General features: G+C 38.8%; 1 protein-coding gene across 1 annotated transcript in view; it reads right to left on the bottom strand.

Moving 5' to 3' along the window:
• EIF3H (eukaryotic translation initiation factor 3 subunit H) overlaps positions 1-11859 on the bottom strand; it is an 87106-nt gene extending 75247 nt beyond the window's left edge. Inside the window, exon 1 of the mRNA XM_067290226.1 lies at positions 11707-11859. Coding sequence (XP_067146327.1) covers positions 11707-11826 — 120 coding nt within the window. The 5' untranslated portion in view covers positions 11827-11859. The remainder of the gene's footprint in view (positions 1-11706) is intronic.
• Between the last annotated feature and the right edge of the window lie 1675 nt (positions 11860-13534).

Below are 13534 nucleotides of genomic sequence, written 5' to 3'. Positions count from 1 at the left end.
CTGCTGGCTTAAAGTATTAAACTGAGGAAAAACAAGAAAGTCACTTACTCCTGGTAACCTCGACTTCCCCAACCTTAAAATAGAGATAAGACTTGCCGTTGTACCGCCATCTGAAGATGCACATGTGAAAACCACTTCCATAAGAGATCTAATTCTGATAAAGCTACTCTGACACAGTAAGATTAAAACCAACCACTTTAATTTCATCACTGATAGCAGCAACGGATAAGGTAGCATGGTTTTCAAATTATTCCCCAACAGTGATCTGACAGCTAGAGTAAATACCCTACATGTCATCTTAATGCAAGTTTTAAAAAGTTTAAAATGATCGGTTTTTGGCAGTGATGAAACTTTTTTTTTTTAAACCATTACATGATTAAGTACTCCAAACTCAACCCTCTGTTAATGAAATATTTTCTTCAGGTTTACATAAAAATAAAAGCACAGTGACAAAAAGTGAATTATACTTCCAGCTAAGATACTAAACACCATGTGGGTACAATATGGTGCTTGCTAAACATGCACAGGTACGTATATTATCTTTTGCACAGATACAGGGTTCCACAGAATGGGAAGAATGCACAGTAAAAGGACTACAAACTGGCATATAACATTTGAGCAGAACAAAGATAGGGACTGGCAGGCCTTATACACTCAATGCAACATCCCAATCTTACTTTTCCAGTAAAAGATCAAATAGTTATAACAGAATTAGCCTGCTCTTGCAAACACATATGCAGCAAAATTCAGGTGCATCTTCAAACTTCATGTAAAACAAGTGACTAAATATACCTCTTTTTATTAACTTTGAAATTAACATTAAGCCAAAAAGATCAATAACACACTTATCTGGAATAAGCATCCACATGTAAGTCATTCAAGAATATTCCCATGCTTATTCCTAGTAACCTTGTGCATGCATGTTACAAAAGAAATTATCAAAGTGAAATATGATAAATTATGCTTTCTTTGGTTTGGATCCTTGATTTTAGATTATTGAATAATCTTATAAAATACTAACAAGAATACTTAGTATACAGGTATACAACCACAACCACGAAAGTTTCCAAAACACTTTATGTATTAACATATTTACTTTCTATTAAGATGATACCATTTAACATGCAGTAATGTAATCTAACTGCCTGTTAAAAGAGATAACACATTACTGCAATCTTAACACTACCTGAAGGTTGGGAGGTGGGGGCGGGGAAGAACATGCTAAAACTGTAACATCATTGAGAATATTTTGGGTGTGTGCATAAAAGTGGAAAAATAACACACAAATTGGATCCAAAAAAAGTCTGTGGCAAAGAAAGATTAATAGAAAATACTATGGCAACAATAAGAAAATTAATAATTTCCTAATCTGAAGATTAGAAAAAAAATAAAAACTTCCTCTTCTTCCAAGGCCTCTCTGTAGGATTTATTTAAAAGGTAGAGGAAAGAAAAAAAACACTCCTATGAAATAACGGGGTATAAAAGCTGTTCATATAATATGTACTATAAAGGGCCTTTCCATAGGTAGTCAGATTTCCAAGGTTTCTGTATCTGCTATTTTTCTGCAAGAGGCCTGCTATACCTTGCATGCTTCCCTGAACTATAACATACCGCGTGTCAACTGCAAAGATCTAATCTTACTGCAGTAACACGAAGACCAGAGGAGTACGTTTAACATTTCAGCTAATGCATTGTCTCAGTTTCAAACCTAGCAATTGTCACCTCTCCATGCCAAGTCAAATTGATCATCTAAAAGAAGAGATGAAGGTAATGTTTGTATTTAAGTATTATCTGGGTTGTTTTCAATGTAACATTCTGAATATTTTACTACTTTTTAATTATCAAAAGACATTTGGGGGAAAAATTCTTTTCCTTGGTATTACAACAGCCATATATGTACCAAAGAGCATGATTTACTCTTTTCAACAGCTATGTATACGTAATTACAATGCAAGAGACCAGTTTGATATGCACACAACAAGAACACAAAACAATGAGAAGTTTAACTGTTAATGACAGTAGCACAGAGGGCAACACATTAGTTCTTCCAAACAGAAAAAATGCTGTTTGAAATATTTTCCCCTTCAAGTCTTGAAGCGTAACACTGTTGAACACATTTAAACCAACTCCACATTTAGATTAACTCCTTTTGTCAGCACACTAGCTTCACAGTACCAAGTGATACCAGATGTTTTAGTTTTAAATGCCTCACCAGAGTATACTTACCATGACACTTAGTAGATGCTGAGCACACTAATGCGCTCTTTCAAATCATTTAAAGTTTGTGCTCTGTTAGCAAGTATACCTGCTTTCCACTGACAAGAAATGCTGAAATGTTAATCCTCAGACCACCATGATTGTAGATACTTTACCTGTTTCAAGTTGAAATCACAAAGGGGTATGTCTATATTTAAGAGTGAAATCAATATCAAGAACAGAGTTTAGAATTAAAAAGTAAGAAAAAATTAAAGAAAGGAAAATCCCTTCCTTGTTAGAAGAAACTGCCAACTGCCCAAGAGCTGAAGGAATTCTAGGTTAGGGAAGAAATAAACAGAGAGAATCACACACCCCCAAACTTTTATTTTGTTTTAAATAAGAATGAGAAACAATATACTTGGGTCACTATATCCAACTCTTTACTACTTTGATTTGTACTACTGTTACTCTGATAATGTACAAAGCCAACTTGTGAAACCAAAAGAGTTGAACATTGCAGGATGTCTTCTGTCCTACTGAAGTGCTACAAACCAACACAGCCAGCTGGGGGAGGAAGTGAGGGAGAAAGTGAGGGAGAAAGAGGCGGAGAAAGGGAGCTGCCACCAGTCAAAGCAATAGGAAGTCTCACAATTCCACTGGCACTTCACTATGCCTGAAAAATGGAAGTTATTCTTCTTCAAGGAGGTTCCTTCCCCTTCGTCTTATCAGTACATCTCAGTCCTTTCTCTTCTGGATGGGAGCATGTATTACTAGTCAAAAGCTCACCTCCAGGCTGTATTCATGCAATTTGTTGTATCTGAAGATTAATATAAAGTCTATACATACTATCCAACTAATACAAAATGCTTCCATCTTCACCACAGTTCACACATCTGCAAACAGAACAAGCTAGTACTCAAATTCACACACTAACTCAGTGCCAGCATAATCTCTGATCTATGTTTTTAGAGAAGCAGGTCAAGGAAAAGTCAACGTGACTAAGGGTCTATTTAAAATTCCACTCAGACTCCATGGGAGGAGAAACAAAACAAAATACAGCCTGAAGCATATTTTACCCCAAGATCCCATTCTACAGCTGGGCAGCATCAAGCAACTGTCCAGATTGGAGCAGCCATAACACAGCCACAGTACAGCCTCATCTCTGGACACTTTTGCAAAATCTTCATAAAGGGCAAGGAGGAGGGGAAGAAACTACAAGAAAAAGTAGGAAAAACAGAATCTTCACAACTTAACAGAGTGTCAAAATTGTTTTTAACCACTTCAGTATAGGCTTCATTGTCATTAGTGATTTTAAATGAGAGGTACTCAAATACTATGGAAATGAATTGCTTTCCTTCTGCGTCAAAAGCTATCACTAAAAAAAAGTGTGCTTAAAAGAAGATTTACAAGTCTCAAAAACTGATTTTCAATAAACATGATACTTCATTTTTTTATTTACTACAATGAAACAAATCCTCCTAAAGACATCTTCAGCCAAGAAGTTAATTAGGACTTCCCTATAAACAGTTGTGGATATGACCCTATCTGTCATACGCCTTCAGAACAAAAATGGCTAGTAGCAGGAAAACAAGGCATGAACAACCATGCTTGGGGGGTAGAGGGATTTTTTTTATTATTTTTTTCATTTAATAAATTCTATGATAATTCTACAAAATAAAGTCTGATAAATTTAAGGCTTTTAGAAACTTAGACTCATTGACTTTCATCTAGGTAAAAAAAAAAGAACAACTTTGCATACCATTAGATGAGAATGCAAACTGTTAGGCACACTACGTCATCACAGAAGCAGGGACAAAGTAACGAAGCTTACAATAGCAATCATGGAGTACATGAATCATATCTTACACAAGAGAAACATCTGCACTAGTTACACTGGTGCAAATAAATACAAATGCAGATAAGACCTACAACTTCTTAATTTGTTCTTGACATGCATTTACATCTTGGCCAATGTATATTTGCATTTAATTTAAATAAACAGAAAAGGACACCCTAAGGCTTAGTTTAACCTGTATACAATTTTAAAAGTGTGTCTAAATATATATTTAAAGATTCATAGAATTAAGCAGATGGAACAAATATAATCTGGCATTAGAAGATCATCTTGATTTTTAATATTGTCCCTATCCCTAATCTTAAAGTTTGATGGCCTAAAGATTCAGGTATGTCTTGCCTGTCCTATCCATAAAGGCTTCTGCTGAAAGGATTAACACTTTTCATTAACTACAGAATAATAATTTGTTACTTATATTAAGGCTTTCCACATTAACAGACATGAAGGTAAACAGAAACCTATAATGGTTTTGAGATGCCTAGGATAACTTCTGCTACTTTCTACTATATATGAGATGGGTGTGCAATGTGTATAAGTGTAAAAGGAATACATATGCAATGGTTTAATAAGAAAAAGGACACATCAATCCCATTAATGAAGTGATAAGAGCAAGTAGGATATTAACGCTTTAACATGTTGTTATGGCTCCAATTACATTGCTATGCAAGAGCAATGTATAGGAAAACTATACTCTGTCAGTTGACATTGTGTTCTCCAAAAGCATTACTGGGCATAATTTTTTGAATGCATATATACATTCAATAGGTTAGGACTTTTAAAAACAAAGTCGTATACTGGTGTTTGAGAACTTAGATGGATGGGAAATTGTTTTCCTGCAAAAGACCTCTGCTGTTATTCATCTTACTTTTGCTATCCTTCTGAGAATATCCTTATGCAAAGGACATGCAGAGAATGAAACAGTGTTCCCAATAACAAAATACTTCCTTGGGAGTACTTAAAAGGCAAACCTGATTAATGAAAATACCAGTCTACCAGTCCGCATGCTTGACTTGAAGATCCCCATCTCCCAACCCACAGTTGTTATTTTCCTAGAAAAAACTTTCCATATACCCATTATCTACATACTAGTGGTCAGACAACCCACAATTCACCACATGGAGTAACTATGGTTTTGAATATTAGTTCAACTTCTATATCACACCAGCTTTCATGCTCATTTAGTGAAAACGTTACTCATCCTACCTGATCTTATGTCTCTGAGTGATATGCCAGTTTACTTCTGCTTTTACAGTTTTATATCTTAAAATGGTTGACATCACTACTGAAATTGTGAGAACTGCAGAGAAGGACCTTGACAGGAGTCAACTTTAGACAGCTGAACATACAAAGGGCTACAAGTTGCACTAAAAAAAAAAATAGAATGGTCTCCAAATTTTGAGGCAAAACAGAAATCTGCTAGTAGGACTACAGAGTTTCCTGGCACTTTCAACAGTAAAAAAAACCGTAAAAACTGGGGAATCTGCATGCTGCTTCCTTTCAGATCCACACCAAAGAATTCCTTAAAAGATAACTATCCAAAGTCCACCAGCTCCTTTGAGCAAAGAAGAAGGGAGATAAGCAAGTTATGACACTGCTTTATTCCAGATAGTGCATGATAATAATTATCCCTTTTGGGTAAAACGGTGAGAGTGACATTTGAGTTTTCCGCTATGAAGAGTCATACACCTGTGGAACTGAAAAATCAGCAAGCTTATAAGCATGTGAGAAATGGCTCACAAGGTCACACATAATCCAACGTAAAACACACCCATGAGTTTTGTCAAAAATATGTAAATGATCAAGCTATAAAGGTGCAATATGGTACCCTTAAGGATATAGACCCTACTAATCTAGACAGAAATACAGAAGGGCCTCTAACAAAGGTAGTAAACTACACACAAGAACATTTGCTGCACTTTCTGCTTCTTCTCCATTCAGTCAGCAGGAAGAAAGGGATGAGACAATCTTTTGGACATAAGAAACTGGAGAGAACGCCTATATTTGTTCCTCTGACGCAGACACACACACGCACAACCCCAGGATCTGTGTTATCCTCTCATCCTCATGTAAAGCTTAGAAAAAGCACACGTTACATATCTTTCCTTTCACCAGAAACAGAAGCGAGCAGAAACAGAATTTAATTACCTACTACAAGAGGCAAGATCTCCCAGATGTCTGGTCACAAGCACATCTCTTCCAACCTCTAATTAATGCCTTGCCATTAAATACAATCAACTGTGAATGCAGCCAGCCTCAGCTATGACCAGGCAAGGGAGAAGATGCAAAAGTTCCAAGGCTAATAACAAACCAAAGTATTTTTTGGTCTTCGGATGTTTGAGTTCTATATAACTTCATGTTCTCAAATGGAAGAAGACCATAGGGCAACCTTAATCCTTTATTTGTTTTAAAACACTACTATACAGCTTGAGGTGACCATGTCAATCAGATACACATGTTCCAATAACACAAGGTACTAAGCCAGTGGAATCATAAGCCTATTTCCTTATAGGAACAAAACTTACGTATGAGCATAGTTACAGTGCAAGTTCTTCCACTTGTACTTTCAAAGTTGCTGGTGATTTCAGTAAACTTAAGAGACAGCTCTCTTGGAGAAATAAGTTCTTATGTAATTCATGCAAACAGCTCAGCAAAGAGAGACTACTGGAAGAGTAAGCTCACTCATCTTCTAAAAACGACTTTAGAAAGTAATTCAGACAAGAGGGAAAAAAACCTACAATATTCCAAATGGAGAAAGAGCTTTAAGAAGGTGTGAGCTTTAATTATGTCCAGAGGAAGCCTACTATAAAGCAAGCTGTAGGAACTATAAAAAAAGACTGGATTTATACATTACAAGCATCATTTGTTCTTCCACGGTTATTGCAAACAGGCACTCGGATAAAATTTACAAATGCTGTTTCTAAGAACTCCAGAAGGTATCGAATGTTCTTCACAAATTTCTTTGTAATCATAATCACCACAAACCTGAGTGATCAGGAAAGTGCTAACCCCTCAAAAAAGAAAAATGAAAAGGCAACTTACCTATAGCTACACAGAAAGCCTGCAAAAAAGGCAGAAATATCCTAATCCATGTGACCACAACTATTGTGATCACAAGTTTTCCTTGGGCTATTTGAGTAGAGGAAACACAATGGAAACTCTAATCAAATTACTCTGTTGAATTTTCTGCTACAGGAAGTGAAGACAATAGAAAGTTACGTATTGCACTGATCTTGCTATCTTTTTCCTCAGAATAGTCAAAAAGAATACATAAGAATTTACAAGTTCTTTCCTCAGGGGGCAGGGGGAGTGGAATCACACTGTAAATGTGGGTTTCTGGAGTTTTGCGACTCCTAAACTCCTAACTCATTCAGAGCTGCGACTTCCAACATCTCTTGCAAAGAACAAGGCTAAGTCATTTACCTTAGAAACTTCTTTCGCTACAGCTGTATTCATCAGGCTTTTTTTTTTTCCCCAAACACATTGATGCATCAATGAGAGCTCACAACACATACGACAGTTTGTCTGCTGAATCAATGTAAGCTGCACATAACCGATATAAGCTAACACGAGCACTTCAGAATAGCATAAACCAGTGACATATTAGGACTTTACACAATATACAACTAAACTTGTCTTGTTTCTACAGTTGTAGAAATTCTTATATAGACTATACATAAAGCACTAGGGATGAGATAAGCACAGAGATCTGCAGAGCAAGCACAGTTTGCCACCACTAATTTGCACTGCTAAATAAACCCAATGCAGATGGCAGTATTGTCTTAAAAGCAGCAAGAGAATTCTTGTATTTCTGTTCATCATATAAGCTAAACTGCAGTATCCATTCAGTTCGATAACGCAGAAAACCTTCAGTTCCAAGAAAGGAGAGCAGCTCACATATACCTTATTTAACAAACCTCCTCAACGTCAATGGCGCTGAATTCATATGCAACCAGTGTCTCTTGCCATGTTGTAAAAGGAACTGGATATAGTCAATTGTTCTTTGATATTGCAGTTGTTCCTAGCATTTCTGAGCTGGATGAATTCCACACACTTCTGCTTACCATCCCTTAAGAAAACCATTCCTAATTCTAAACTGTCAGTGTAATTATACACACAGATAACTTTTCCTCTGTTATGGATCTGTCAAAAAATGAGTCAGAAAAAAAGAACAAAAAACATTTGAAGTGTTCAAGACAACAAACATGGAGTAAAATACTTTAAAGCTCATTATCATGCACACACATTAGCTAGTCATACGTAAACATCATTTGACAACTGAGATTTTGATTCTGCTGACAGAAAAGCTGATAGAAAAGTATACAGACATATTGATTTTTCCTCTTCTGTGACTACAAAATATTTTTCAAACTGCAAAGATAGGAAAACTATGTCTGCATTTAATCTCAGAAGTATTTTATAAACGAGCATTCAGGTACTTCATTCGAGTTACTAGATATCTACAATGCAAGACAATTCTCCCCAAACTTTTTGAAGTTTTGGTGCTGTAATTTTGTAGAGTACTCTAAAAAAAAGTACTAACATTATTTTTATATATATATATATATATATATATATATATAAAAGCTTTTTCTCTACTTTCTGCCATGACAGTGCTTTTTTAATTTACTCTCATGGAGTTGAACCTGAAGCAAAATTGCACTTGATCTAGATCCAAATTGCACCATTATGTAATAAAATAAGGAATTAATCAGATTCACATAAGAAAGAAGTTAACAAGATAGTCTGCTTGTATCAAACTTAAGAGGATGCCAGCAAAGTAGGTACTGCTGCCTCATTATCTATTATGTTTTAAGCTAACATACTGACATTTAAAACTTCTTCTCTTCATTACTATTGTCTTTTATCCTCTGATATAACAGGCTTTCTAAAAGTCCTGTCACATTCTGATATATACAGAAAATTGATACATCTCCATTTCATATACACAGATCCAAAAGCAACCTATATGGTGTCTTTGCTTTCAAAACAGTTCCATTTGAAAGAATTAGTTATGCCTGCATGCAGGTTTTAGCCTACAAGTCCTTGTTGAAACAGCAGTCATTTAAACTGCCTTTAATAAAAGCTAACTCAATAAGACTATTTACAAAAAAAAAAAAAAACCCTACCAAATACATGATGAAAAGAAGTAGTAGGATTGTAGACTTTTACCTCTGAAGAGCAAAAACATTGTTGACCCAAACTTTAAAGCACTGGTGATCATATGTATGACCAATCATATTATGTATTGTAAAAACAATCTTTTATCACTGATGTGCTTGTATTTAGGAAAACAGTGTTTCATATTTTTATTTCAGATGCAACATTTGTGTTTTACTTATAGTAAAGCTCAATACATTTTCATTAAAAATTATGAAGTTAAAGATTACTATTCATTTAGTTATCACTAAACTAACACCAATTAAATCACAATGATGCTAGTTAATAGCATTCATTCAATCTTCTGAAGAAAAAAGAAGTTACAACTTAGGTCTAGCAGTCAAACAGTCTCATTTCTAATTCTATCACTGTTTAGCTATGCAGATGTAAATAAAACCATCACTATGAGTCAGCTCACCCATTTGAGGGGGGCAGATGTTGTCTGTGTTATGGGACTGCTTACAGCTGGTGGAGGAAGAGGGACAGACATGTACAGCTCTAAGAATAAGGATTTGAGAAGGAAGAATAGCACCATTCAGAAGAGTTCAAGGAACTAGAGAACTATGCCATTTCCCACGCCAAAAAAAGGGGGGGGGGGGGGAGTGAGCACTGCCAACAGATGAGGCATCAGTGGAATGTAACAGACCACTGACTTTCAAAATTCAACCCAGGTTTTGGCAAGTAATTACCCTGGTCACCATCAAGACAAGACTGAAAGATTCATCACTTTGTGAGAGTGCAGGTGAGACCATAAAAACAAGAAGATATTAGAAAAGTTTAAGCAGAATTTCAGTGAGACATTCTGAGGACTTGCAACGGAAGCCACTTCAGTTACAAAGCAAATAAACTTATGCTGAGACTTTTCTTCCCTACAGGCAACATGGAAGTTTGTGAACTATGCAGTTAGTATCCTGATGGATCTTACACAGAGCTCTGTCAACAGAAGTCTTCAGCAGGTGACATAAAGCTAAAATAGCGAGTCACCTTCCCCTCCACAGACTCTGTGCAAGAGACACCACCATGCTGCATCAGAATAATACACAAGGACATGGGAAAAAAAAATGCACAAAGGAAGAAGTGTTCACAGGCATTTATTGGTCCTTTAAAAGCAGACCATTGGGGTCATAGACAGCTGACCTGAATGAACAGTAGTTCACAAAAGAGATTACACATCTGATAAAGAGAACAGAAGTTTCAAATCCTTGTTCTCTATTTCATCAATATAAGAATAAAAGTAAAGCAATTTAACAGGTGGTTGTCCAGAATTCATGTAGGAAAAAAAAGCATTTTTAAACCCACAGAAATGAGATTAAAGGTACCAACCTGTGTCCTGCACTCAACCACTTCTTTTCTCAAGCTTCCCTCAAACTCATTTAACAAAGAAAAAGCCACACACCCCTATCCATTTGACCATAGCCTGCTTGCAACAGCAGCAGTCTGTTACCAGTTGCTGTCTTTTTAGGGCTACATCTTATGACTTGTCAATTTTCACTCCTCCTTGAAAAAGCCACATGCAACTAAGGCACAAATACACAGACAATCAAACAGAATCCTGCAGGAATACTCCCACTAATTAATTCAAGCAGTCTCTTTCCAATCATAAGCACTCATATACACAAATAAGTTATTCTTCCCCTACCCAAACACTTAGTATACTGTATAACTCCAGGATAATGATCACTACTAAATGGCAGGTATGCTCTGCAGCTTACCTCCAAAGTATGATTTCTTTTCTCATTACTGCTATACTGATTCTCTTTCACACTTCAGCTGCACAATGTTCCAATGACACTCGGCAAACACAATATAGAAGTGACAGGCAATACTTCTGTCCTTAAAATGATTAAGTAATTTTTCCTTCCCATTCTGAGTATTATCAACTGTATGAGATATTAGCTAACACAAAAGGAGCCAGCAACAAAGCCAAGAGTAAATACTCTTCCACTCAAGGTCTAAGCAGACAGCCTCCACTCAGACAACTTAATTGCCTGCTAAGCCCATTTACTTATTGTCTGCTAAGCCCCTTTACTCTTCTGTTCTTATAGAAATAGAGTTATGTCTGTAGATGCAGGCAGCCCTAACGAAGCAGGCAAGAAGCACAACTGAAAGAAAAATCCAGCCTGCTCCCCATATCTTACCACTATGCAGCTTTCAGTAGTCTGAAGTGTGAAAAGTGGAACGGAAAAACGGCACATTATGGCAGGAGAGTGGAAGAAAAAAAGAAGATATATTAATACCCCTGCCTTCGCCTACAGAAGGGAAGGAGCCGCCGCCCTCCCCAGGGCTGAGCCGAAGGGGAGACTGGCCGGGCGTCAGGAAGCTCGAGAGGGGGCTGAAACCGCTCCTGTCTCTCGGGCGGCCCAGGCGCCGGGTCGGGCCCGGGCCCGGGCCCCCGCCGCCCCCGCTCGGCATCGCCTCGCCGCCAGCCCCGCCGGCGGCCCCACGCGGCGCCGGCCGCCCGCCCCTCCGCCAGCAGCGGCGCCGGCCCCACCGCTCACCAGCCCGTCGATCTGCACTTGCTTGACGGCCGAGTCCCCCGTGGCGGCGGCCTTGCCTTTGCCCTTCGAGGCGCCGAAGCCGCTGCCGGCTGCCCCGGAGCCCTCCTTGCGAGACGCCATCTTTCCCCCCGCACCGGCCGGAAAGAGAAAAACGAAACACCGGAAGCGGGCGCGAGGCCCCGGCGGCGCGCAGGGAAACGCGTCCGGGCGGAAACGCGCGGGCAGCGGCGGCGCGAGGAAGCCGGGCGGCGGCGGCGCATGCGCAGTGCGGCGCGGCGCGGCCATGGCGGCGGGGCGGCCCTGTGCGCGGTGCGCGGCCTCGGTGTTGCCCCGGGCCCCCGCAGACGCGAGGGAGGATTTGCAGCTAGTAAACCAGCTTGCAATAAGGGGAGAAAAGCTTCCCGCAAGGAGCTGCGAAAGCGCAGGATTGCGGCTAGCGAAGACAAGGGCGTTTGAGGCAGCGTGTGGGCCTTGAGCCGCGTAACCGAACCGGGCGCTGGGGGTGGTGCGCAACCCGGAGATTGAATAGAAACAAAAGCCTGAACTATGCCCCGTGTTGTTCTCAAGAAGGGGTTTAAATGTCGTATGAAAAATCGACTGCTGTTTTTGCTGTGCTTAAAAAAATGTATATATTATTCCAATCCCTACATAGTCTGCTGAACAATGAAACTGGTTTTGAACGAAAGGTGGATGCACCAAACACCCCCGAGTTCTCCAGACTCTGTGCCAGGTATGTGACTTCATAACAATTCACCACAAGCCTTTCTAACAGCATAGTTGACACTAATTTCTAACTGGAGGAGGGAGACAGATTTACCAATGCCAATACCAAAATGTATCTGCAGCTAAGCAAGCGGACACAGACCCAGCATTTGCTGTTCTGTAAGACATCCCTAACATCAGGGCTGGAAGAAATTCAAACCATCTAGTACATTGCTTGCACCCACCAGGCAAATCGTATCTTGAATGCCACTTACTACAACTGCATCAGCTATAACAAGAAACCTGGATACCTCACTAAGCAATGAACACCTCATGATAGATATCTAAAATTAAGTAAGATGAATCCCACTTAAATTTCTCATTGAGGAGAAAAGCCTATTAAGTGGAGATTGAGGTGAAAGTTCAGAATTGCAGTATCCTTGAGGTCAAATGTGCCCCAGTGCCCAAGGAGAATGAAGTGTGCATATGCAGCAGCATTAGGGCATTGTTCTTAAAAGTATGGTTTGCAGAGAGGCTGATGCAATAACAACAAAGAGTTTCAAGGTGGTATACTGTGGCCAATGAGCTCAGCCATCACGTAGGTGTTGTAAATTTGAGTCCTACCCTGAGCAGGCATCCACGACTGAATGTTGCACTCCCACTGGCATTGCCTTTTGAAGTTTTTCTAGAGAGCAAAGTTTCTTGATTCAATATTAGTATTTCACAGTGCTGTTATATGCACATGCATATCCAGATTTAATTTACCAATATAATCAAATAGCTTAAATTAAAGAAAACTAAGGCTAGGAAACAGTGTTATGGTAATACAGTGGTTTTCAACTCCAGTCCATGGACTCCTGGAGATTTGTGGGCTACTTCAAAGATGTTGGTGAAAGGTACTTAAAAAGGAAAAACATGCCTTCTGTCAGTAAATGCACAGTGCTTCACCACTGGCAAATTCTTAGGGATCTGAAAATTGAAGAGGGTTGAAAACCCCTGGGATAACAACTGTGATTCATTATTCCTGCCTATCAGTTCTTGAACAGAAACTCCGTGTAATTAAAAAAAAAAAAGTAGCTGCAGCACAGAACATCAGCATGTTCAAAGAGGTTGCTGTGGGCACCCA

This window comes from Apteryx mantelli, chromosome 2 (genome assembly GCF_036417845.1).
Source record: "Apteryx mantelli isolate bAptMan1 chromosome 2, bAptMan1.hap1, whole genome shotgun sequence".
Classification (NCBI taxonomy): Eukaryota; Metazoa; Chordata; class Aves; order Apterygiformes; family Apterygidae; genus Apteryx; species Apteryx mantelli.
The sequence above is the reverse complement of the archived record's forward strand: the minus strand, read 5'-3'. Positions and strand labels throughout refer to the sequence as shown.